The sequence below is a fragment of the Canis lupus genome, chromosome 4 (assembly GCF_011100685.1).
Source record: "Canis lupus familiaris isolate Mischka breed German Shepherd chromosome 4, alternate assembly UU_Cfam_GSD_1.0, whole genome shotgun sequence".
NCBI classification, from domain to species: domain Eukaryota; kingdom Metazoa; phylum Chordata; class Mammalia; order Carnivora; family Canidae; genus Canis; species Canis lupus.
In genome coordinates, this window is record NC_049225.1 from 20,686,301 (window position 1) to 20,710,593 (window position 24,293).

The following is a 24,293-nucleotide window of genomic DNA, read 5'->3' on the forward strand; positions in this document are numbered from 1 at the left end:
TGCGCCACCCAGGGATCCCCAAATAGGCTTTAAATAGAAACTTGAACAAATATCATAAACAACAAAGCCAAATAGGGTGATCGATTATAGTTCTCATTTGGTTTCCCTGGTATTTCCAGTTGCTGCTTGCTTCAATATTTTCATAGTTTTCCTTTATTTCCCCCACCATACTTTATATTTCATTATCCTCTCAAGTTACTTGAAGATCACTCTTTTTCAAATAAAGTAGAATGGTGATTTTTTAAAAAATGAAAACATAATGCCATTTCATGTCTAAAATCATGTTGTATCTTCTTAGTAATCAGGGGAGCATATTGCAATGAGTATTTTTTACCAATCAATTTGATAAAAAAGTTGTTTTAAGATTTGTTTATTTGAGAGAGCGGGGCAGGGCAGGATAAGAGAGAGTCTTAAGGGATGCCTGGGTGGCTCAGCAGTTGAACATCTGTCTTTGGCTCAGGGTGTGATCCCTGTCTTTGGCTCAGGGTGTGATCCCGGGGTACTGGATCGAGTCTTGCATTGCATCGGGCTCCCTATGGGGAGCCCACCTCTCTCTCTACCTATGTCTGTGCCTCTCTCTCCATCTCTCTCATGAATAAATAAGTAAAATCTTTAAAATAAATAGAGTCTTAAGCAGGCTCCCATAAGCGTGGACACTGATGCGGCGCTTGAGATGATAATCTAAGCTGAAACCACAAGTCACATGCTCAACTGACTGCCACCCAGCTGCCTCTTAACAAAAAGTTTTTAATAAAAGATGCAGTTTAACAATTGACAAGGTTAAAGAGAAGAGTTATTTCTTATAGTCAGTTTAATTGGGGCACCTGGGTGGCTCAGTTGGTTAAGCATCTGTCTTTGGCTCAGGTCATGATTCCAGGACCTGTTGGGAAATCTGCTTCTCCCTCTCCCTTTCCCTCTGCTCATGCACACTCTCTCTCTTTCTCTCTCTCTTTCTCAAATAAAATCTTAAAAAAAAATGTTACACTTTTTCTGAACAGAAATTTGACAATGTTAATGAACTGTATCCTTTAAAATACCAACACAGGGCAGCCCAGGTGGCTCAGCGGTTTAGTGCCACCTTCAGCCCAGGGCCTGATCCTGGAGACCCGGGATCGAGTCCCATGTCAGGCTCCCTGCATGGAGCCTGCTTCTCCTTCTGCCTGTGTCTCTGCCTCTCTTTCTCTGTGTGTGTGTCATGAATAAATAAATAAAGTATTTTTAAAAATAAAATAAATAAAATAAAATACCAACACAGATGTTCATTCCATATTGTCTATACAAGCAAAAATCAGAATTGGTCTTAACATTTATTTATTTATTTATTTATTTATTTATTTATTTATTTATTTTTAAGATCTGTCTATTTTAGAGAGCAGGTTGGGGGGTCGCAGAGAGGGGAACCTGATTTGGGGCTTTATCCTACAACCCCCACCAAGATCATGAGGGAGCCAAAATGAGAGTTGGATGCTTAACTGAGCCACCCAGGTGCTCCTGTCTTAATGTTTAATAATAGAGAATTATTTAAATATATTTTGCTGTAGACATGCAATTAAATTCTGTGCAGCCCTTGAAGAAACTATTGGAGGATTAATGACATGGAAAAAGATTACAAAGTAGTTTTTTATAGATAGCATGTTCCTTTATTTTTTTTTTAAAGATTTTATTTATCTTAGCATGAGTCAGGGTAGTGGCAGAGGAAGAAGAGACTCCTCAGTGAGCGGAGAACCTGATATGGGACTCAATCCAGGACCCCGGGATCATGACCTGAGCCAAAGGCTTAACCAACTGAGCCACCCAGGAGCCCCAGGAGCCTGTTCCTTTAAATGTGTTTCATGTGGATAGTTGTGTTGGGGAAAAAAAAATCTACGTTCCAAGAGAGATAAAGTTTTGAAAATAACAGCTTTCAAGTTGAACTCACATAAGGTGGATCATGTCTATAAAATGTTAATAAAGGAAAGGAATTTAACCTTTGTTTAGTATATGGTATACTCAATAAAAATAACTTGTAATTATAATTCTACTCAGAGGCTGTTGTTTTCTCTATTTTTGTAATGGAAGAAACAGACTCTTAGCATTAATTAATGCATTAATTTATGCTAAATTAATTAATTTATCCACAATAATAAATCTATAGTGCAGCTGAACTATTCTATACTATAGTATATATGAGAAAAATCCATTCCAAGGACACAATTTTTTTAACCGTTTAAGTGCCGATACATACTACAAAATTCACTGCTTTTATTTTATTTTATTTATTCATGAGAGATGCAGAAGTAGATACATAGGCAGAGGGAGAAGCAGGGTCCCTGCAGAAAACTGGATGTGGAGCTTGATCCCAGGACCCCGAGATCACGCCCTGAGTTGAAGGCAGACACTCAACCACTGAGACACCCAGGCGTCCCAAAATTCACTACTTTTAAATGTACAACTTACTCATACTTAATAACTTTATAGATTTATTAAACCATCACCACAGTCCAGCTTTAGACCACTTGCCTATTTCCCTTTTACAAAAATGGCTTTATTGAGACACAGTTCCATACTATATAACTTACTCATTTAGAAGTGTACAATTCTGGGAACCTGGCTGGCTTAGTCAGAAGATCATGCAACTCTTGATCTTTGGGTTGTGGATTTGAGCCCTATGTTGGGTGTAGAGATCATTTAAAGTCTATAAATGAAAAACATTAAAAAGAAAATGATTGGATCCCTGGGTGGTGCAGCGGTTTGGCGCCTGCCTTTGGCCCAGGGCGCGATCCCGGAGACCCGGGATCGAATCCCACATCGGGCTCCCGGTGCATGGAGCCTGCTTCTCCCTCTGCCGGTGTCTCTGTCTCTCTGTCTCTCTCTCTCTGTGACTATCATAAATAAATAAATAAAAATTAAAAAAAAAAAAAGAAAATGATTTATCCAGGTTCCCATCTTTAAACATGGAATAGATACATTAATAAAGTAAGATTTTTTCCTTCTTCTAGTGTCTCTATACATTTCTTCCTTTTCTTCTTTATAATTCATTTCTGGGGTGTCTGAGGGGCTCAGTCAGTTATGCAGCCAACTCATAGTTTCAGCTCAGGTCATGATTCTCAGATTTGTGAGATTAAGCCCCACATTGGGCTCCGTGCTTAGTTGGGAGTCTGCTTGAGATTCTCTGAATCCCTTTTCCTCTGCTTCTCCTCCCATCTTCTCGTTCTCCCTTTCCTCTCCCCCTCCTCTCTAAAAAAAAAAACAAAAAAACAAAACAAAACAAAACTATAATTCTTTTTTTTTTTTAAGATTTTATTTTATTCATGAGAGACACAGAGCAAGAGAGGCAGAGACATAGGCAGAGGAAAAGCAGGCTCCATGCGGGGATCCCAACGTGGGACTTGATCCCTGATCTCCATGATCACGCCCTGGGCTGCAGGTGGTGCTAAACCGCTTTTTTTTTTTTTTTAATGATAGTCACACAGAGAGAGAGAGAGAGAGAGAGAGAGAGAGAGGCAGAGACACAGGCAGAGGGAGAAGCAGGCTCCATGCACTGGGAGCCCAACGTGGAATTCGATCCCGGGTCTCCAGGATCGCGCCCTGGGCCAAAGGCAGGCGCCAAACCGCTGCACCACCCAGGGATCCCCCCCCCCTTTTTTTTTTTACTATTTTATTTTTCAGTAATCTCTACACGTAATGTGGGGCTAAAATTTACAATCCTAAAATCAAGAGTCACATGCTCTACTGACTGAGCCAGCCAGCACTCCATTAAAGTCCAAACCATTTTTATTCATATGCTATTTCTTTCTATTCTGTCTTTTGAAAACTGATCAGTAATAGAAAACTATTTTTTATGTCTACAGTAATAGAAAATATCTATATTAATGAGTATTTTGTTGCTGTTGTGTTGCTTTTATAGATCGAGATGAGGAAGAAATAAACAAACGAGATGACAAAAGAGATATCAACAGGTACTGCAAGGAGAGGCCCTCTAAAGATAAGGTATCTATTGAGTACTCTATTCTTTATAATATAATAATTTCCATTTCTCATACAATCCAGGCTTCTAGGCATAACATAGTTATGAAGTTTAAGTTCTTGTATATTTATATATTACCACTCAGTGCAAAATTCAGCCAATTATTTTTTGATATTTGTGCTTACATTAGATAAGCAATATGTCTTATTCCTTTCTCTGATATATATAAACCAGATCAACTCATTTTAACTTGTAAGATAAAGCAAAGGTCATTCCATGTTTTTGTTGTCATTTCTCACATTTCAGGGGTAAAGATTATGTACTATTATCTTCCACATTTTCTTTAGGAAAAAGAAAAGACTCAAATGATCACAATTAACAGGGATCTGTTAATGGCATTTGTTTATTTTGATCAAAGCCATTGTGGTTATCTTCTTGAAAAGGATTTGGAAGAAATACTTTATACTCTTGGACTACATCTTTCTCGGGCTCAGGTAATCTGTCTTATGAATGTTTAAAATGAAAATTAACTATCTTTTCAATCTTTTTGAAATGTAAGAATAATACGAGCTAATAGTGATATAGTCAAGAAATACTGAAATGTGTAAAATTTAAAAAAATAGAAGTCCCCTCCAAAGTTATATTTTCCTGGCCTCATGTAATCTTCTAGATCTTTTTAAAGTAACTCATATGTGTGCATATGTGACATTTTGTATAAGGATGTATAATATATGTGTATAAATATATACATAAAATCATTTTATACATTACAGATAGATAACATTTCTTTTTTCTTTTTATTTATTTATTTATTTATTTATTTATTTATTTATTTATTTATTCATGAGAGGCAGAGACACAGAGGGAGAAGCAGGCTCCATGCAGGGACCCTGATGTGGGACTTGATCCCAGAACTCCAGGATCACCCCTGGGCGGAAGGCAGGTGCTCAACTGCTGAGCCACCCAGGCATCCCTCTTTTTATTTATTTAAAGATTTTATTTCTAAGTAATCTCTACACCCGGTGTGGGGCTCAAACATAAATCCCCGGGATCCCTGGGTGGCGCAGTGGTTTAGCGCCTGCCTTTGGCCCAGGGCGTGATCCTGGAGACCTGGGATCGAATCCCACATCGGGCTCCTGGTGCATGGAGCCTGCTTCTCCCTCTGCCTATGTCTCTGCCTCTCTCTCTGTGTGACTATCATAAATAAATAAAAATTTAAAAAAAAAAAAAAAAACATAAATCCCCAGGGTCCCATTCTGTACCAACTGAACTGGCTGGTGCCTTTGGACAATTTTTTTCATTTAACAATATATAATCATTCTACCACGAAAATAGAAACCCACTTTGTTCTTTTTATGACTGTAAAGCATTCTGTAATATAGATGTACCATAATTGCCTTGAATAGTCTCAGTTGCCAGGCAGTTTCTTTTTTTTTTTTTTCTTTTTTTCAGTTTTTTGGTTTTTGAAAAAAAATTTTATTTATTCATGAGAGACACAGAGAGAGGGGGTCTGGCTTCCTGCAGGGAGCCTGATGCGGGACTCTCTTCCAGAACGTGAGGATCATGACCTGACTGGTCAACAACTGAGCTACCCAGGTGCCTCTAAGGCAGTTTTCATTTTTTAGAATTATAGATTATGCTGTAATAAATATCTTTGTACATACCCCGTTTTTATAAAGATTTATTTATTTGAGAGAGCGAGTGTGCACACAAAGGGATGTGGAAAGGGTCAGAATGGAAGAATCTTTTAAGCAGACTCCTTAACTGAATGTGGAGCCCTGTGTGGGGTTTGATCTCCAGACCCTGAGATTACAGCCTGAGCTGAAAGCAGAAATTGGAGGTTTAGGGATGCCGGGGTGGCTCAGCAATTGAGCATCTGCCTTTGGCTCAGGGCGTGATCCTGGAGTTCTGGGATCGAGTTCCACATCGGCTCCCTTTATAGATCCTGCTTCTCCCTTTGCCTATGTGTCTGCCTCTCTCTGTCTTTCATGAATGAATAAATAAAATCTTTTTTTTTGAATAAATAAAATCTTTAAAAAAAAAAAATTGGATGTTTAACCGACTTTGCCATCCAGGGTCCCCCTCCCCACCTCTCTTTTCAAAGTAGGTTCCAAGCCCAGTGTGGGGCTTGAATTCACAACCCTGAGATTTAGAATCACATGCTCTTCCAACTAAGCCAAGCAGTACATATACCTTAATCTATGCATTAATATTTCTATCAGCGTTACGTGGTTTTTACTAACAAAAATTTTTTCAAGTGATAATTTGGATTTTAGGTTTTATTTATTTATTTATTTATTTATTTATTTATTTATTTATTTTAAAGATTTTATTTATTCATGAGAGATACACATAGAGAGAGAGGCAGAGACACAGGCAGATGGAGAAGCAGGCTCCTTGCAGGGAGCCTGATGTGGGACTCTATCCTGGGGTCTCCAGGATCAGGCCCTGGGCTGAAGGCGGCGCTAAACTGCTGAGCCACCCAGGCTGCCCAGAGAAGACAGTTTAAAAAAAAAAAAAAATCACAAGGAGGGCACCTGGGTGGCTAGTCAGTTAAACCTCTGCCTTTGGCTCAGTTCATGACCCTCAGTGCCCTAGGATTCAGCCCTGAGTTGGGCTCCCTGCTCAGCAAGGAGTCTGTTTCTCTCTGCTCATGCTCTTTCTCTCCCTTAAAGAAACAAATGAAAAAAATGAAAAAAAAAAGAAAATATGAAAAATATTTAAAAAAAAAAAATTTGCCACCTGGGTGGCTCAGTTGATTAAAGCGTTCAGCTCTTGATTTCAGCTCAGAGCATGATTTTAGTATTAGGAGATTAAACACAGGCTCCGTGCTTAATGGGGAGTTGATTGAAATTCTTTCCTTCCTATACCTCTCCTCCCATCTGTGTGTGCACGCACACTTGCTCTCTTTCAAATAAAATAAAATAAAATATTGTATTTATTTATACATGAGAGACACAGAGAGAGAAATAGGCAGAGCATGAAGTAGGCTCTATGCAGGGAGCCCGATGCGGGACTCAATCCCAGGACCCTAGGACCCTGGGATCACAATCTGAGCCAAAGGTAGACATTTAACCACTGAGCCACCAGGCACCCCAAATAAAATCCTTTAAAACAAACAACCCACAAGTGTTCTTGAGTGGGAAAGTATACCTGAGAATATAGATGCCATTGTTCATCACATGTGAAAATTAGAACACAGTTAAGGAGAATCAAAAATGTATTCTCATTTTATACTTGTTTATTTGCTTGCATAACAGGTAAAGAAACTTCTTAATAAAGTAGTACTCCGTGAATCTTGCTTTTACCGGAAATTAACAGACACCTCAAAAGATGAAGAAAACCATGAAGAATCTGAAGCATTGCAGGAAGATATGCTAGGTTTGAGTATATTATTCTTAGGTTGTGTTATTTTTATTATAATTATTAAAAAAGAAAAATAATAAAATAGTGATCTTTTCTTTTATAGGGAACAGGCTGTTACTTCCAACACCAACAGTAAAACAAGAATCAAAGGATGTGGAAGAAAATGTTGGTCTTATCGTGTACAATGGTGCCATGGTAGATGTAGGAAGCCTCTTGCAAAAATTGGAAAAGAGTGAAAAAGTAAGGGCTGAAGTAGAACAAAAGCTGCAGTTGCTAGAAGAAAAAACGGGTAAGGAACAGCATTGGGTATTTTGGTACTTTGAAAAGCCTGTTGGAATATATAATTGTACACACTTATACATACCTGTATATACATACCTGTGTACACATATCCGTACTTTGCATTTTAGTCTAGGCACATAATACAACTTACTTTTGACCATTAAAACCTATAAAATTGCTTAGCTTTATAAGAATTAATCTTAGATTTTCATGTGAATTCTTAGATTCCTCACTTGTTCTTTTGCACTTTTTAAATCCTCCCTAGTTCTACTTAGTTGTCAGTTTCTGCTTTCTCTAATCCATATACTCATCTAAAAATGGAACCTGGGTTTAGAAGTAATACTTGGGTAAAACTTAATTTAAATGAAGTGAGTATTGCATCATACTTTTTTAACTGTGACATTTGTGGCTATTTGAAGGAATAACTTTTTTATTTTCCTTAAAATTTCTTTTTAAGATTTACTTATTTTAGAGAGCGCACACAAGTGGGGGGAGGGAGAGAAAAAAAGAATGATAGAGCAGACTTCTGCTGAGCACAGACCCCAGTGCAGGGTTCAGTCCCAGGACCCTGAGATCATGACCTGAGCCAAAATAAAGAGCCAGCCACTTAACCTACTAAGCCACCCAGGCACTGCTTCCTTAAATATTTGTAATCTCAAATCTCAATCTCAAATCTCAAATATTTGTAATCTTTAAATTAGAGATTTTAAAGGGGTAAAATGGTGAATTTCATTTTTTTTTTTAAACAGATGAAGATGAGAAAACCATATTAAATTTGGAAAATTCCAACAAGAGCCTCTCAGGTGAACTCAGAGAAGTTAAAAAGGACTTTAGTCAGTTGCAAGAAAACTTAAAGATTTCAGAAAACATGAATTTGCAGTTTGAAAACCAACTCAATAAGACAATCAGAAACTTATCTACAGTAATGGATGAAATCCACACTGTTCTGAAGAAGGTTAGCGATTTTGTAGTTTCATTTTTCAGTTTATTTTAACTTTGAAATCTGTTTGGAAATTTTAATGTCTTTAATCTCTTAGTTGTTTTTCTCAGAGCAAATAGTAATATTCTGTCCTTTGTCAGATTAATCAAAAGAGATTTCCAAAAGATTATATTTTTCGAGAATTTAGTTGGAATGTCAACATGGTTTATGTATTGTAGACTTAAAGCAAATTTTGTTTGCATTTTTTTAGAACTATAGAGTGAATTGAATTTGAGGGAAATAAAAGCATTTCTTTTTTTTTTTTAAGATTTTATTTATTTATTTATTTTTAATTTTTTATTTATTTATGATAGTCACACACACACACACACACACACACACACAGAGGCAGAGACATAGGCAGAGGGAGAAGCAGGCTCCATGCACTGGGAGCCCGACGTGGGATTTGATCCTGGGTCTCCAGGATCGCGCCCTGGGCCAAAGGCAGGCGCTAAACCGCTGTGCCACCCAGGGATCCCAGATTTTATTTATTTATTCATGAGAGAGAGAGGCAGATACACAGGCAGAGGGAGAAGCAGGCTCCATGCCAGGAGCCCGATACAAGACTCTATCCTGGGGCCCCCGGATCACGCCCTGGGCCAAAGGCAGGCACTAAACCGCTGAGCCACCAGGGATGCCTGCATTTACTTCTTTTATTTTTTTTTATTTATTATTATTTTTTTAATTTTTATTTATTTATTTTTTATTTTTTTATTTTTTTTTTTTTTTTATAAATTTATTTATTTATTTATGATAGTCACACAGAGAGAGAGAGAGAGGCAGAGACATAGGCAGAGGGAGAAGCAGGCTCCATGCACTGGGAGCCCGACATGGGATTCGATCCCGGGTCTCCAGGATCGCGCCCTGGGCCAAAGGCAGGTGCCAAACCGCTGCGCCACCCAGGGATCCCTATTTATTTTTTATTTACTTCTTTTAAACCTATTTATTGTTGGGCAGAGTTAAGAAACTCTTTGGCACTATCAAAATCAATTTATTAGTTTTTTAAAAGATAGTATTTATTTGAGAGAGAAGAAAAAGAGGATAAGCAGGAGAAGGAGTAGGCTTTCTGTGATCAGGTAGCCCAATGTGGGGCCTCATCCCAGGACCCTGAGATTAGGGCCTCAGATGAAGGCAGACACTTAACATATGGAGCCACCCAGGCGCCTCACCATTTTTTGTCACTAAAAAAAAAAATCTGTAACTCCATGCCATTATAAACTAACTCAAATAATTGAGACCTACATCCTCAGTCTACTCAGAACAAGGGGTGAAAAATTTTACTACTGTGCAGGGAACTATTGTTCCTAGGGACCTCTCATTTCTCAGGACTTAAATAGCTTTCTCAAATACTAGAAACTGTTCTGCATAGAATTGAGAGGTTCTTTTCTAGTTTCCCAGTGTCAGTTTTTTATAGATGGCAAAATGAGCTATCTGGAGAGTCTGTTGACTGTCTATTTTTAAACTTATATTTAAGAGAATCTAATACAATACACTTTTCCCTTGTCTATTGTGTTACAGGATAATGTCAAGAATGAAGATAAAGATCAGAAATCCAAGGAGAATGGTGCAAGTGTATGATAAAATACGTGTAGTGATGAGGAATGGTGTTAAATAATGTAATATATAAAATCATGATACAAGAATGTTTGAAAGTGATGCATGTTTGATTTTAGTAGTATAAATATGTTAGTTCAAATGATGTATAAAGTTTTATGAATGTGAAGAGTCTGCTTTTGAAAATTGCTTGTAATTCCTGGCATTCAAATTATTAAACACTCCTTGAGTGAAATAATTTTGCATTGCAAAATGTTTTAGGATGAACTTTGTTATAGTTTTAACCCCAATAAAGTTCATCAGTTTAATTGATAGTAGTATTTAATTACCAAATGTCTTTTATTAAAATGCTTAGAAAATTGCAGTTTTATTTATAGAATTATCATTATTAGGTTTTTATAAAAATTTTTTAGTCTTTTAAAATTTCAGTATAAATCATAAAATAGCATGCTGCTTAATTTTTTGCAAGTTTTTTGAATCAGACTTTTTTACTTGTCTTAAAAAAAATCCCCTCTAATTATCAGTCTCTAAACTATTCATTAAAAATTCAAGTCATCCAAAAGATAGTACACCAAAAACTAAGAAAGTAAGACAATTACCATTGTTATTATATATGTTAGACTTTGCAAAAAACAAATAGTACTAATGTTAATGTTACTGCTTTCATTTAATTGTTCTACTTTCCCAAAATAGCACCTATATTACAATTTTGAGGGTTTTTAAAAATGCAGTATATGTCAAATGTACAGTTTAGCACCAAGCCAGTAGATGTCAGTATGATGTCTTAAGTTAAACCTTCTTTAATTAAAAATAATTTTTTTATTAGTGTGTGTACTTCCTTCAGAATTTTAGTGAATACTTGAGAGTTGATTAACTGTTGAGTAAAAAGGGTAGAAAACATGATATACTCTAAAAGCCAGTGATTCTCAACAGGGGGTGAACTTGCCCCAGAGGACATTTAGCAATGTCTGGAGACACTTCTCACAACTGGGTGAGTGAATGCTATGGCATCTAGTTTTCAGAGGCCAAGGATGTTGCTAAACATTTTACGGTGCATAGGACAGCCCCGCAACAAGAAAGAATTACCCAGGGGCACCCGGGTGGCTCAGTCAGTTAAGTGTCTGCCTTCAGTTCGGGTCATGATCCCAGGGTCCTGGGATCAGACTCACATTGGACTTCCTGCTCATCAGGGAGTCTCCTCCCTCTGCCCCTTCTCGCACTTATACTCTCTCTCAATAAATAAAAGCTTACAATAAGAATTATCCACCCCAAAATGTCAGTAGTGTTTGAGCTGAGAAACTCTGGTCTAAAGAACTATAGGAGGGTCACCTGGCTGGCTCAATTGGTAGCATGTGACTCCTTGATCTTGAGGTTATTAGTTCAAGCTCCACATTGGGTGTAGTGATTACTTAAAAATAAAATCCTAAGGCAGCCCCAGTGGCTCAGCGGTTTAGCGCCGCCTTCAGTCCAAGGTGTGATCCTGGAGACCCCCTGGAGACCCTCTGTGTGTGTGTCTTCCATGAATAAATAAAATCTTTTTTAAAAAAAAATTAAGAATGGAACACTCAACTGACTGAGCCACCCAGGCACCCCAAGAATATATGAATTGATCTTGGGATTTGAGTTCAAGCCCCACATTGGATGCCAAGCCTCCCTAAACAAACAAAAATAATCTTTTCCTTTAAGGATTAAATGACATATCTTTTTTTTTTTTTTTTTAAGATTTCTTTATTTAAGAAATCATGTGCATGTCGGGGACAGAAGATGGGCAGAGAGAGAGGGAGACAAGGACATTCCCTGCCGAGTGGGGCTTGATCCCAGGACCCCGAGATCATGACCTGAGCTTGAAACCCAAGAGTTGGGTGCTCAACCAACTGAGCCACCTAGGCACTCCTAAATGACATGTCTTTGAAATAACACTAGTGGGGATCCCTGGGTGGCGCAGCGGTTTGGCGCCTGCCTTTGGCCCAGGGCGCGATCCTGGAGACCCGGGATCGAATCCCACATCAGGCTTCCTGGATGGAGCCTGCTTCTCCCTCTGCCTGTGTCTCTGCCCCTCTCTCTCTCTCTCTCTCTCTGTGTGTGTGTGTGACTATCATAAATAAATAAAAATTAAAAAAATAAAAAATAAAAAATAACACTAGTGAAAACTGACTCACATCTTTAGCAGATGATTAAAGTTTTTTTGTATTTAAGTAACCGTTACTGGACTATTTCTCTGTCATAGAAATACATGCCATACTAGGATTTATTTTATTTCATTTTGCTTTATTTGCTAGAATAATAGGTAGGTGTTCCAAATACATTAATATGAAAGTATAAGTGCCATGTTACACATGCCGTAAGCCAAATTGAATCCACATGGCTCTTACTAAGAAATAGATTAAAATACCTGAAATTTTTTAAAACCAGTTTTTGTTCTAAATTCCTCTTTGGGGGCATCTGGGTATCTCAGTTGGTTAAGTGTCTGCTTTTAGCTTCGGCTGCCTTCGGTGGCTGCCTGAAGATTCCTTCCCTCTGCCCCTTCTCCCCACCTACTCATACACAAGCCCATACACCTGCTCTTTCACTCTCAATTTTTTTTAAGATTTTTATTTACTTATTCGAGAGCGAGAGAGAGCATGAGCAGGTGAAGAGGGAGAAGCAGACATCCATGGAGCAGGTAACCTGCCACAGGGCTTGATCCCAGGATCCTGGCATCATGATCTGAGCCAAAGGCAGACACTTAACCCGACTGAGCCATGCAAGTGCCCCATAAATAAATCTTTATAAAGTCATAATTAACTGCTCACTGACATTTAAATCACTTGATAGACTTGAAGAATCTCAGAGGTGATTGTGGCATTCATCTCATATCAGATTTGGGATGACATCAAATTTTATAGGTTTAAAATATTTTTATATAATTGACTTCAGCTTATATAAATAGTTGGAATTCCAGAATTCATCGTGGCAGAGTTAGGAAGAGCTAACATAGGACTCTTCCACCGTACCTTTCGTATGTTTTAGCAGAGTGAAACCTAAATAATTTAGTCCTCAATTGTAATTACTTGGAAAATACTGTTTTAGTATAAGAAAACAAACATGTAAAGACCCTGTACTTACTGAGCAGGATTGAGGGGAGTAGATTTAGCTGATGTCCTTTTCATCTGCCCTCTTGTGCATCCTGAGCACTTAGAGTAGCACTGCATATCTTAACTGTATAACTGCACCTCAACCTCTGCACACATGCATGACTTGCAGAGAATATTCAATTCAATATTCCATCAATTGTGCAGCCCTGGGCCATTCTCTCTGAACCCTTAGAGTGGAGAGGATATGGAGTGTACCTTTGTTGAGGGGTCAAGCTTTGGAGACTGCCAAAGGTAGACTTAGGAAGACTTGATGCTTTTACAGTTTTGGTAAATCTTAATTAGCACTAGCGGGAAAAAAAAAATTAGCACTAGTGGAGACGTATGAACTTGGACACAGGACCAAAGACCATGGCAGTCCCACAAGTCTCAACTTCAGTTTAGAAGTAGAAAAATTTCAAGTGCCTTAGTTTCTGGGCCACAACTCAGAGTCTTACCTGAGATAAGGAGGACAAAACCAGGATTTCTGCCATAGTGACAGTGTAATTGTGTTGAAAAAAAATTTTTTAAAGATTTTATTTATTCATGAGAGACACAGAGAGGCAGAGACATAGGCAGAGGGAGAAGCCCCACAGGGAGCCTGTTGTCAGACTCAATCCCAGGACCCCAGGATCATGACCTGAGCCAAAGGCAGATGCTCAACCACCTAGCCACCCAGGAGTCTCTGTGTTGAACCTTAATACAGACGTGGTCACTTCTTTCTGGTAATATTTACGTAGGAAAACAAATTCTCATTTTCTGCTAAAGAAAGAAATTTGGAATATGTTAAATATGGAGGAGTAGATAGAATTATTGACCTTTCAGCAGGAAAGGAATCATATCTTCTGTGGTTGGCTGGATCCAGGCCAGTCTTTGTGAATTGTCCCTGATCCAGATAATACTTGACCCTTGAAAGGCTGCTCAGAGGGGATCCCTGGGTGGCGCAGTGGTTTGGCGCCTGCCTTTGGCCCAGGGTGCGATCCTGGAGACCCGGGATCGAATCCCACGTCGGGCTCCCGGTGCATGGAGCCTGCTTCTCCCTCTGCCTGTGTCTCTGCCTCTCTCTCTCTCTCTCTCTCTCTCTGTGACTATCATAAATAAAGAAAGAAAGGCTGCTCAGAGCCTGAATTCTCTTGGCTCCTTAGATCTCTTAAATACTGACTAGAATTTATCAAAATTACTAGAGTGGGGACTATACATATGGTTTGACATACTACTGTAACAGGCTTTCAGAGCACTCTGACAGTGCACAAGGGCACTCCTTCCCTACTTCCTTCCACGTGACCTTTCTAACCCAGCAGACTCCTCTCATGAGACCTTTGCAAGTCTGCAAGTTAACTCTGAGATGGCACTGAATATTTATTTGGGTCTGAGATAACCTGAGGTTTCCATTGTCAGAAGTCCTGTAGGTTTGCTCCTAGTGAGTGTAAAGTCAAAATAAGTACAGAAAAATGTATTGGTGGGGTGCCTGGGTGGCACAGTCACTTAAGCATCTGACTCTTGGTTTTGGTCCAGGTCATAATGTCAGCAGGGCCATGAGATCACGTCCCAAGTTGAGCTACACTCTTGCAGAGCCTGCTTAAGATTCTCACTCTCTGGGACGCCTGGGTGGCTCAGTGGCTGAGTGTCTTTGGCTCAGGGTGTGATCCTGGGGTCCTGCAATCCAAGTCCCCAATTGGGCTCCCCGCAAGGAGTCTGCATCTCCCTCTGCTTTTGTCTCTGCCTCTTTCTGGGTCTCTCATGAATAAATAAAAAAATCTAAAAAGAAAAAAGAAATTCTCATTCTCCTTCCACCCCTCTCCTTTCCACATGCTTGCACGTGTTCTCCCTCTCAAGAACATGTTGTGTTTTATTTTTTAATTTTTTTATTTATTTATGATAGTCACAGAGAGGCAGAGACACAGGCAGAGGAAGAAGCAGGCTCCATGCACCGGGAGCCCGATGTGGGATTCGATCCCAGGTCTCCAGGATCGCGCCCCGGGCCAAAGGCAGGCGCTAAACCACTGCGCCACCCAGGGATCCCAAACATGTTGGTTTTAATCGAAGTGATCACAGTAATTAGAGGCACCATAAAAGCTTCTATTGGACATGTAATGTGCAGCACATTTCTTGCTTTAACTGCAAAACTAGTTGCCATGTTTGTGGGTTCCATGAAAAAAATGTTTCCTTCCTACTCTAATTTTGTATTCTGATTATTTTGAAAATTAAAATTAACATCTAAGAATATCGTCACAAACTGTTTTTGTTAGAGCTTTTAATGGAATGATGAGAATGTTTCAAGAATCAGACACTTTTCACTGCCTTATTTTAGGATTTATTAATAGAGGTGGGTGATATTTAGACCATAAGTTTTATTGTCTAAACTAGGAACTTCTTTGAAAAGAGGGGGCCAAGGATAATTAAGCCAAGATATTGGGTATAAACCAAGACTAAGTCAAGCTGATTATTGCCTACTTAGTATTCATTTTGAGGGTAATATTGACCTGCTCTTGGTGTTTACCAATTTAAAAACAAGCCTCGGGTTTATACATGAATGAAGATTTCGCCCCAACTACTTTTGACCTTAAAAGTTTTTCTTGTGTATATGGAGGACAGGTATCAGATAGTGAAAATAGGGTACTACTTAAGTACTGAGTCAGCTCCTTCTTTGAGCCCCGTTAATGATGGAGTTTGAATGTGATCATTATGCCTAAACTAAGGCAGTGGTTCTTCAAACTGGTATGCAGCAATATCACTTCTCGGCCTTTTGGCTAAGATCAAGTGCAAACTGTTATGCAGCAGAATCACTTGATAAGCTTGTTAAAACACAGATTGCCTGGCCTACTTTCCAGAATTTCTGATTGAGAAGGTCTGGGGGAGGGGGGCCCGAGTTTGCATTTCTAACAAGTCATCAGGTACCTGCTGCTCTCCTAGGTTAACAAGCTTAAACATCCTCTTGACTAAGGTATGTATAACAGATTTCCCTCCTTAATATGTGATTTTAAAAACTCCAGGAGGGGTGCCTGGCTGGCTCAGTCAGTGGAGCATGCAACTCGTTAGGGTCCTGAGTTTGATCCCCATGTTGGAGGTAGAGATTACTTAAAATATATTATTTGCTTTGAGAGAGAGAGAAAGACTGTGTGCTAGTAGAAGTAGAGAATAATGGGAGAGGGAGAGAGAGCATCTTAAGTAGGCTCCAGGCCCAGCATGGAGACTGTCATGGGGTTAGATGTCACTACCCTGAGATCACGACTTGAACCAAAACCAAGACCCGACTGAGCCACACAGGCAACCCAAAAAAAATCTTTTAAAAACAAAACAATTCCAAGAAAAGTAGCAGTTGTCTTAGATATTATCTGAGCAATTTGGGCTTTTTTCTGTAGGGGTAGATTTTTAAGATTTTATTTACTTATTCATAGAGACAGAGGCACAGGGAGAAGCAGGCATCATACAGAGAGCCTGATGTGGGACTCGATCCAGGGTCTCCAGGATCATGCCCTGGGCTGCAGGCGGCGCTAAACCGTTGCGCCACCGGAGCCGCCCAGGGGTAGATATTTCTTCATTGGATAAGCAAGTCTAGGAACCTGCAGGGTATATACTTTGAAAAGCTATTTTAGGGGATGCCTGGGTGGCTCAGCGGTTGAGCATCTCTGCCTTTGTCTCAGGACGTGATCCTGGAGTCCCAGGATCGAGATCCACATTCGGCTTCCTGCATGGAACCTGCTTCTCCCTCTGCCTGTGTCTCTGCCTCTGTGTGTGTGTGTGTGTGTCTCTCTCTCATGAATAAATAAATTCTTAAAAAAAAAAAAAAAAAAAAAACCTGGGATCCCTGGGTGGCGCAGCGGTTTGGCACCTGCCTTTGGCCCAGGACGCGATCCTGGAGATCCGGGATCGAATCCCACGTCGGGCTCCCGGTGCATGGAGCCTGTTTCTCCCTCTGCCTGTGTCTCTGCCTCTCTCTCTCTCTCTCTGTGACTATCGTAAATAAATAAAAAAATAAATAAAAAACTACTTTGAGATCGTTTCTTTACAGGAAAGGTCACAACTACTTAAGCAACAAATATGCTGGGAAAAATCCATTTTCTTCATAGTTTCTTGTTTCACTTCTCACCCTCAAGCTGACATGACTATATAATTTTCTTGTGAGATATCGTATAATGAACATAATCTATTAAGGTAGAGTGTCTTTGTGGTTGATGTGGTCCCCACCATCCGCTTGGGGTCAGACAAGCAGAATGCCCAAACATAATAGTTTATGAAGGGTAGTTAAGACCTTGATTGGGCGAGCAGGTAGGTGGTGAGGGGGCCTATCAGCTGCTGGCTTGGGCAAGAACACTAGGTTGCTGGGCTGAGAGGGGAAAAAAAGAATTGATACGGTCAGCAGAGGGAGGGGTAAACAGTAAACATATTTTTGACAATGGAGAGGTCAAGAAAATGGCAAGGCAAGACTTAGGCAGATAGATAACAAGCAATGAGGGAGGCTCTTGTGATGTGGGTTGTGTGCAGACAGGTTTCAGCTGTGTGGCTCTAGCCAGGGGTTAGTTGTCTGCCTGAATTTAAAGGGACTATTCTTCAACACACTGACTTCATCTTCTGAAGCCTTAACTGGAAAGGCTGTATTCTCTCGAGGCAGAAAGGGAGCTTCCATGACTAGTTAGGGCCCCAGTTGAATTGGCAAAGCAAAAATGGTGAGAGAAACTTTATTTGGCTAAATTAGATAAATCCTAAAACGTTGCTCCATCAAGCTTTTAAGGATGTAGAGTATTTCGGTAATCAATGATACCAGTGATGTGTGGTGGGCATCCTAACTGTGCTGCTCCCCCATGTCCTACCGAAGGGTGGCTGAGAGTTCAGATTCCCGTGTACAGGCTGATTTAACTGCCCAAAGGTATAATCTGGTGAGTGGAGAGAGTATGGGGTGTTGAGGAAGTAATAGCCCTCTAGGCTGTGTACTGAAAGTCAGATAGATTATAATCTTAGGTCCAGGGAAATTGATCAGTTTGAATTAGACCACAGCCAGTGGCAGAACCATGAAGACACAGTCTGTAAAGAAGAGAGGATTTTGCAGACTTGTCGGGACCCCAACCACAGAAGCAGGATTGAGAGCTGGAGTCCCAACTTCATTTCAAACAATTTATGCAGAGGCCAGGAACCAAAGTAGAGGCTCATCTATACAGATGTTGAAGACAAGAGCTTGATGTGGCTGGTGCCATTTGGGTGCACACCACATTTAAGGCAATGAAAAAAATTTTTTAAATATTTATTCATGAGACAGAGAGAGGCAGAGACAGGGAGAAGCAGGCTCCACACAGGGAGCCCAACATGGGACTCGATCCTGGGTCTCCAAGGACCACACCCTGGGCTGAAGGCGGCGTTAAACCACTGAGCCACCCGGGCTGCCCTGAAAAAAATTTTTTTAAGATTTTTTACTTATTCATGGGAGACAGAGAGAGAGGCAGAGATACAGGCAGAGGGAGGAAAAGCAGGCTCTCCCTGCAAGGAGGCTGATGCAGGACTCCATCCCGGAAATCCAGATCATGCCCTGAGCCAAAGGCAGACAGACACTCAACACCTGAGCCTCTAGGCGTCCCAAGGCAATGAAAGTTTTAATTTCTATCCACTGGGATGATGAACTCCTCCTTACATGTCAGCTCAGAGACCTGGTGAACCTAAATCTACAGTTTAAAGGTATCTGATACTTAGAGCTAGGTAGGGCTGAAATGAAGGCTTAACCTTGAGTGGTTTTACAAACATTTATTAATCAAAAATAAGCATTTTAATATATTTAATATGTTTTGTTAGTGTGAGTCAACCACATTTCAAATTGGGTGAAATGAAATCTAGAGTAAATCTAGATTTGGAATAAAATAGGAACCCTGCCATTCTAAAGATAAGACTTCAGTTCCAGTTAATTTTTTTTTAATTAAGATTCTATTTATTTATTCATGAGAGACACAGAGAGAGAGAGGCAGAGACACAGCAGAGGGACAAGCAGGCTCCCCGCAGGGAGTTCGATACAGGACTCTATCCCAGGATCCCGGAATCACTACCCGAGCCCAAGGCAGATGCTGAACCGCTGAGCCACCCAGGCGTCCCTAATTTTTTTTTAGACTTTGCAGTAGGGTGCTTGAGTGGCTCATTCAGTTAAGTTTCTGCCTTTGGCTCAGGTCATGATCTCAGAGTCCTGGGATCAAGCCCTGAGGCAGACTCCATGCTCAGCTGGGAATCTGCTTCTCCTGCTCCCCACCCCTCTCCCTGCCCTTGCCCCATGCATGCTCGCACTCAAATAAAAATCTTAAAAAAAAAAACCTTGTAGTACTCTAGTTCATAAGCAAATTCTAGACCAATGGGTAAAAACTTGTGTTTGCTATAGGAAATCCTAAACTATTGTGAATCTGTGTGTTAAAGAGATTTTATTTATATATAGTGCATGGATATATTGGGAGAACTTCTAATGGTAACAAAAATTTTACGGTGGACATTGCTGGAGTAACTGTAGATTCTGGATTACTCTCTCTGGATTATTTATTTACTCATTTTCTAAGTGGACATTTTATTTTATTTTTTATTTATTTATGATAGTCACAGAGAGAGAAAGAGAGGCAGAGACACAGGCAGAGGGAGAAGCAGGCTCCATGCACCGGGAGCCCGACGTGGGAATCGATCCTGGGTCTCCAGGATCGCGCCCTAGGCCAAAGGCAGGCGCCAAACCGCTGCGCCACCCAGGGATCCCGGACATTTTATTTTTTAAAAGATTTTATTTATTTATTCATGACAGACACACAGAGAGAGAGAGAGGCAGAGACACAGGCAGAGGGAGAAGCAGTCTCCATGCAGGGAGCCTGACGTGGGACTCCAGCCCGGGTCTCCAGGATCATGTCCCAGGCTGAAGGCGGTACTAAACCGCTGGGCCACCAGGGCTACCCATAAGTGGACATTTTAAAACATCTATTCTTTACTAAGGTGTTTAAAAGAATATTTTAAGTCTAGTTTAGATATATCTATCACCTTTTAAATATTTGGCTCTTGGGGGGATCCCTGGGTGGCTCAGCGGTTTAGCACCTGCCTTTGGTCCAGGGCATGATCCTGGAGTCCCAGGATCAAGTCCCATGTCAGGCTCCCCGCAGGGAGCCTGTGTCTCTGCCTCTCTGCCTCTGTCTCTCTCTGTCTGTCTCTCATGAATAAATAAAATCTTTAAAAATAAAAATAAATAAATAAATATTTGGCTCTTGGCATTGCTTTACAGTGTCTTGAGAGCAGATGGCTTTCTAATTCATCAGTTTTAGAACACATGTGCCTTGGACCTAACATCAAAGAATGTCATATAATTAATTTCTATCCTTTATTGCACTACTGAGTTTCATTTTTGTTAATGTGGCTAAGGGGGTCCCTTGTTGTATACAGTTTGTTCTAAGTCATCAAATTTGGGGAATTAATTGAACTTTTCCAAACATTTTTTATAATTGTATTTTCATGACCTTTGCCCTACAAACTCTAAGCTACTAAATCAGGTGGAAATGTCCATGTACAGGTGGAACATTTGGTTGCATATACATGTGGTCCAACAAAAATTGATATTGTACCATTATAGTTCAGGCAAATGAAACTTTATAAAGTGCCGGGAATAGCTTTTTTTAAAAGATATTTTTGTTTTTAAGTAATTTCCCCACTCAATGTGGGGCTCAAACTTACAACCCCAAGATTAAGAGTCACATGCTTCTCTGACTGAGCCGCCAGGCAACTCTATGGGCAGGGAATAACTTGAAGTGTAATACATAGAAAGCCATTTAATAGAGGTTATTGTAATATTGATCTTGGAGTTTAAAACTTTTTCAAAACTCACATCTAAAGAGACAAAATATTCTAAATTTTCTGACTTAAGATAAACAAAAACCAAATTAGTCTTGAGATTAGTTTGCTATGACAAATTCTCCTTTGCAACAGTCATATAAGAGTTTGGAGAATTGATATAGCAGTTAGCAGTGTTAAAAAACAAATTTCAGGGTGCCTGGGTGGCTCAGTAGGTTAAGTGTCTGCCTTCCGGTAATGTCATGATTCCAGGGTCTTGGGGCTGAGCCCCACGTCGGGGCTCCCTGCTCAGTGGGGAGTCTGCTCCTTCTTCTCCCCTCCCCCCCACTCATGCTCTCTCTCTCTCAGTCTCTCCCAAATAAAACTTTTTTAAAAATCAAGTAAATTTAAAATATTCTACTAGCTTTATTCAGGGATTTATAAATTGGCCAGCATTCCATCTAGCGAATAAAAAGGACTCTAAAGAGCTGCGGGCAGGACAAAGAAGCTCCTTTTAGCAGAGTGGATTTTTTGTGGCAAGGTGACCTTCCTTTAGGGGATGGCAAGGTTCTAGCAAGCTGATTACCTCCGTAGAGTTGTCCAGGTAATCCCAGCTTGAATAGTTTTAAGATTCTACTCCTGGGAGAGGTTAAAACTCTAATTGAAGTTAGGCATTATGTCTTGGTTTGGTTAATGTGGGCTTAGCACAAATGACTCCATTTTGGGCCTATTGTCTCTTTTTTTAAAGATTTATTTATTTAGGGCACCTGGTGGTTCAGTTGGTGGTCGGAGGGTCATGATCCCAGGGTCCTGGGATCAAGCCCCCTGTCAGGCTCCCTGCTCAGCAGGAAACCTGCTTCTCCCTCTCCCTCTGCTGCTCCCTCTGCTTATGCGCTCTTTCTCTCTCTGCCAAAGAAAATCTTAAAAAAAAAAAAATTATATGAGTGGGGAGGGGCAGATGGAAAGAATCTTCAAGCACACTGCCTGCTGAGCGTGGTGCCCAGTGTGGGGCTCAAGGAGGGTGCTCAACACAGGGCTTGATCTCCCGTGTCTGAGATCCTGACCCAAGCTGAATTCTAGTCGAGGGGGATCCCTGGGTGGCTCAGTGGTTTAGCGCCTGCCTTTGGCCCAGGGTGTGATCCTGGAGTCCCGGGATCAGGTCCCGCGTCAGGCTCCTGGCATGGAGCCTGCTTCTCCCTCCTCCTGTGTATCTGCCTCTCTCTCTCTCTCTATCATAAATAAATAAATCTTAAAAAGAAAAGAAATCTAGTCAGGCACTCAATCAACTGAGCTACTCAGGTGCCCCCTGTTGTCTTTTTTTTTTTTTTTAACAATTATTGATTGCTGCAGGAAAACAAAATCATGTTGTTTTCCCCATCCTAAAGGTGAGAAAACACAACCAAAAAATTAAAAGTTATTCCTTTATGGTCCTCAAGAAAATGATAAAAGGTTTAATATTTTACATCATGTCACCTTAGTAAAATCTCACATCTCCTTCCTACTTGAACCTGGCCTCCCAGGCTTTTTATAAGATTGTATTTCCTGGGATCCCTGGGTGGCACAGCGGTTTAGCACCTGCCTTTGGCCCAGGGAATGATCCTGGAGACCCGGGATCGAATCCCACGTCGGGCTCCCGGTGCATGGAGCCTGCTTCTCCCTCTGCCTATGTCTCTGCCCCCCCCCCCCCTCTCTCTGTGACTATCATAAATAAATAAAAATTAAAAAAAAAGATTATATTTCCTTTTGGGACGCCTGGGTGGCTCAGTGGTTGAGCATCTGTCTTTGACCCAGGGCATGATCCCAGAGTCCCAGGATCAAGACCCACATGGGGCTCTTTGCATGGAGCCTGCTTCTTCCTCTGCCTGTGTCTCTGCCTCTCTGTGTGTGTGTGTGTCTCTCATGAATGAATAAATAAAAATTTTATAAAAGATTACATTTCCTTTTATTTATTTTAAAGATTTTATTCATTTATTCATGAGAGACACACACATAGAGAGAGGGAGAGACCCAGGCAGAGGGAGGAGTAGGCTCCTGTGGGACTCGATCTCAGATCCCAGGATCACACATGGAGCTGAAGGCAGGCGCCAAACTGCTAAGCCACCCAGGCGTCCCTTCCTTTTATTTTATTTTTTTAAGATTTTTATTTATTTATTTATTCATGAGAGACACAGAGAGAGAGAGAGAGGCAGAGAGAGAAGCAGACTCCATGCAGGGAGCCCGACGTGGGACTCGATCCCGGGTCTCCAGGATCAGGCCCTGGACCGAAGGCAGCGCTAAACCGCTGAGCCACCCGGGCTGCCCCCCCCCCCTTTTTAAGATTTTTATTTATTTATTCATGAGAGACAGAGAGAGAGAGAGAGAGAGGCAGAGACACAGAGTGAAAAGTACCTTCCTTTTATTTTTAAAATAAGGTTGTACTTCCAAATGCAGCTCACTGGTTATCTCTAGCCTTTTTATCTTCCTTCAGGCAGGGAAAGAGCAGAGTACATTTAACATGTATAGAATAAATATTTTATGTCCATCTCCTTGCTGAGATAGACCTGTTGAAATCCTGGCCCTGGCCACACAAAGACCGCTTGCTGTTTCTGGCTATAACATAAATATTTAATTAAAACGTACTTTGAGCCATTCTTCTTAAGGTATAAAATACGCTAGCCTTGGGGTACACTTAGGCCATTTCCAAAATCTATGTATTATTTATTCCAGGGTTTTTATCAGCTTTGCAAACTCAGAAGGCAGTCACTTACTTGGCTGTTGGAAACGCTTCCAAGAGATGAATGTTTAACCTTTGAGCTACTGTTTCCAAAAGAGTATCAGGCAACCAACCATCCGTATAAGAATTGGAATTTGGAATAAAATGAAAATTCTACCATTCTTTTTTTTTTTTTTTTTTTTTAAGATTCTATTTATTTATTCATGAGAGACAGAGGCAGAGGGAGAAGCAAGCAGGCTCCATGCAGGGAGCTCCATGTGGGACTGGATCCTAGGACTTCAGGGTCAATGCCCTGGGCCAAAGGCAGGCGCTAAAACACTGAGCCATCCAGGGATCCCAGAATGCTACCATTCTAAAGTTGATCCTTTAGCTCCACAGTTAATTTGGTTCTGTTTTTTTTTTTTTTTTTTATAATTTTTTTTTTTATTTATTATTTATGATAGTCACAGAGAGAGAGAGAGAGAGGCAGAGACATAGGCAGAGGGAGAAGCAGGCTCCATGCACCGGGAGCCCGACGTGGGATTCGATCCTGGGTCTCCAGGATCGCACCCTGGGCCAAAGGCAGGCGCCAAACCG

The 24,293-nt window shown here is 40.5% G+C and overlaps 1 protein-coding gene and 1 long non-coding RNA gene across 8 annotated transcripts in view; one reads left to right on the plus strand and one right to left on the minus strand.

The window, feature by feature from the left end:
* The window catches only part of CCAR1 (cell division cycle and apoptosis regulator 1), a 61,914-nt gene extending 50,962 nt beyond the window's left edge, over positions 1-10,952 (plus strand). For all 7 annotated transcript variants that reach the window (XM_038534140.1, XM_038534143.1, XM_038534138.1 and 4 more), the window contains 6 exons: positions 3,887-3,969; positions 4,294-4,440; positions 7,207-7,327; positions 7,416-7,601; positions 8,344-8,549; positions 10,092-10,952. In XM_038534140.1, the coding sequence (XP_038390068.1) occupies positions 3,887-3,969; positions 4,294-4,440; positions 7,207-7,327; positions 7,416-7,601; positions 8,344-8,549; positions 10,092-10,151 (803 nt within the window). In that variant the 3' untranslated portion in view covers positions 10,152-10,952. The remainder of the gene's footprint in view (positions 1-3,886; positions 3,970-4,293; positions 4,441-7,206; positions 7,328-7,415; positions 7,602-8,343; positions 8,550-10,091) is intronic.
* Positions 1-23,820, minus strand: part of LOC119871463 — a 105,783-nt gene extending 81,963 nt beyond the window's left edge. The window contains exon 1 of the long non-coding RNA XR_005357909.1: positions 23,752-23,820. This is a non-coding gene — a long non-coding RNA (uncharacterized LOC119871463). The remainder of the gene's footprint in view (positions 1-23,751) is intronic.
* Between the last annotated feature and the right edge of the window lie 473 nt (positions 23,821-24,293).